The sequence below is a fragment of the Convolutriloba macropyga genome, unplaced genomic scaffold (genome assembly GCF_964194025.1).
Source record: "Convolutriloba macropyga unplaced genomic scaffold, txConMacr16.3 SCAFFOLD_3461, whole genome shotgun sequence".
NCBI lineage: Eukaryota > Metazoa > Xenacoelomorpha > Acoela > Convolutidae > Convolutriloba > Convolutriloba macropyga.
This window is the reverse complement of record NW_027450588.1, coordinates 25,561-27,573: the sequence shown is the minus strand read 5'-3', so window position 1 is coordinate 27,573 and position 2,013 is coordinate 25,561. Positions and strand designations below refer to the sequence as shown.

At 48.0% G+C, this 2,013-nt stretch overlaps 2 protein-coding genes across 2 annotated transcripts; both read left to right on the top strand.

Annotated features, from left to right (window-relative positions):
• The first annotated feature begins 182 nt into the window (after positions 1-182).
• Positions 183-684, top strand: LOC142356010 (histone H2B.3). The gene has a single exon (XM_075408005.1). It carries the CDS (start codon positions 264-266, stop codon positions 630-632), a length of 369 nt encoding a protein of 122 aa, XP_075264120.1. The 5' UTR covers positions 183-263; the 3' UTR covers positions 633-684.
• Positions 685-1,279: 595 nt separating this feature from the next.
• LOC142356009 (histone H3) lies at positions 1,280-1,760 on the top strand. The gene has a single exon (XM_075408003.1). It carries the CDS (start codon positions 1,335-1,337, stop codon positions 1,743-1,745), a length of 411 nt encoding a protein of 136 aa, XP_075264118.1. The 5' UTR covers positions 1,280-1,334; the 3' UTR covers positions 1,746-1,760.
• The last annotated feature ends 253 nt before the right edge of the window (positions 1,761-2,013 follow it).

The window sequence follows — 2,013 nt, the reverse complement described above, 5'->3', positions numbered from 1 at the left end:
GCACTCTGATTGGCTGAGAGCTCAATATACTGTTAGGCTACTTTGGGAGCTCTTTTCTCGCACTGTGATTGGCTGAAAAAGTGACGTGGAAGCCGGCGTGCCTGCGTGGCTGTTTTCTCACACTGTGGTTGGCTAAGCTCGAATATGGGCTTTTGAACGACTTTTTATATTTAGGTAGCAAAAAAGTTGGGTGCCCCAACCCAACCCAACACAACTACAACTACAACTAGTAAAAGAGGAGCAGCAGAGGACAGCAAGAGGAAATGGCACCCAAAGTGAGCGGCAAAGCAGTGAAGAAGGCAGGCAAGGCACAGAAGAAGCCCTCTGGTGACAAGAAGAAGAAAAAGAAGAGGAGAGAGACCTACTCCCTCTACATCTACAAGGTGCTGAAGCAGGTCCACCCCGACACTGGCATCTCCTCCAAAGCTATGTCGATCATGAACTCGTTCGTGAACGATATCTTTGAGAGGATAGCTGGAGAAGCTTCGAGACTGGCCCACTACAACAAGCGATCAACCATCTCAAGCCGGGAGATCCAGACTGCAGTGAGGCTCTTGCTACCAGGAGAGTTGGCCAAGCATGCTGTGAGCGAGGGAACCAAAGCTGTGACCAAATACACCAGCTCCAAGTAAAGTCCGTTGCTACTTAAGCAACAACACACAGGCCTTTTTAAAGGCCACCAAACCTTTTGAAGTTAACTTAATAGCTGCAATGAAGCTCAAAACAAGCTAACTTGAAGCTAAAAACCTTATTTTCAAAGTTGCCGGTACCCTTATTCTATGTATTTTCGAGCTATAGCTAGCTCGAGCTCAACTTAGCTAGCTTGAGCTTGAGCTAGCTAGTTTGAGCTTGAGCTAGCTAGTGTGAGCTTCAGCTAGCTAGTGTGAGCTTGAGCTAGCTAGCTCGAGCGTGAGCTTGATAGCTTGAGCTTGAGCTAGCTGGCTTGAGCTTGCTATCTTGAGCTTGAGCTTGAGCTTGCTAGCTTGAGCTTGCTAGCTTGAGCTTGCCAGCTTGAGCTTGAGCTTGCTGGCCTGAGCTTGAGCTTGCTAGCTGCAGTTAGAGCTAACTTGAGCTCTCTGCCAATCAGAGTTCGAGAAAAGCGCTCCCAAATAGCCTAACAGTGGCAGCCAATCAGAGTGCGAGAAAAGCGCTCCCAAATAGCCTAACAGTGGCAGCCAATCAGAGTGCGAGAAAAGAGCTCTAAAATAGCCTAACAGTTGATTCAAGCTCTAAGCCAATGAGAGATCACTAGTTCGGGGTAGTTAGGCAGCGATTTTGAGCAAAAATATCAACCCAACTACAACTACAACTATCACTACAACAGACGAAGAGAGATGGCAAGGACAAAGCAGACTGCAAGGAAGAGCACGGGAGGAAAGGCACCTAGGAAGCAGCTGGCAACAAAGGCTGCGAGGAAGAGTGCACCCTCAACTGGTGGAGTCAAGAAGCCGCACAGATACAGGCCAGGGACTGTTGCACTGAGGGAGATCAGACGCTACCAGAAGTCAACTGAGCTGTTGATCAGAAAGCTGCCCTTCCAGAGGCTTGTGAGAGAGATTGCCCAGGACTTCAAAACTGACCTGAGGTTCCAGAGCACTGCTATCATGGCCCTCCAGGAAGCAAGTGAGAGCTACTTGGTCAGCTTGTTCGAGGACACCAACTTGTGCGCCATCCACGCCAAGCGAGTTACGATCATGCCCAAGGACATCCAGCTCGCCAGGCGAATCAGAGGAGAGCGAGCTTAAGAAGCTATCAGCTCTCCAACCCAAAACGGCCTTTTTAAAGGCCACCAAACCTTGCAAGTTAACTAACTAGCTTCAAGCTAGCTTATAATAAACTCAAAACAGCTTAAAGCTCTTATTTTGAGCTTGAGTTGAGGTATGCCAACATTTTCAAAAACCCATATTTCATTCAGCCAATCAGAAAGCGAGAAAATCAAAAGTGAATAGAATAAGTGTTTATGCAGCTTCTAGCAGCTGTAAGGTACGAGCAAGCTACCTCGGAGCCTGAGTA

Coding starts and splice junctions, on each gene's coding strand:
- LOC142356010 (XM_075408005.1), top strand. CDS start 264: ATGGCACCCAAAGTGAGCGGCAAAGCAGTGAAGAAGGCAGGCAAGGCA.
- LOC142356009 (XM_075408003.1), top strand. CDS start 1,335: ATGGCAAGGACAAAGCAGACTGCAAGGAAGAGCACGGGAGGAAAGGCA.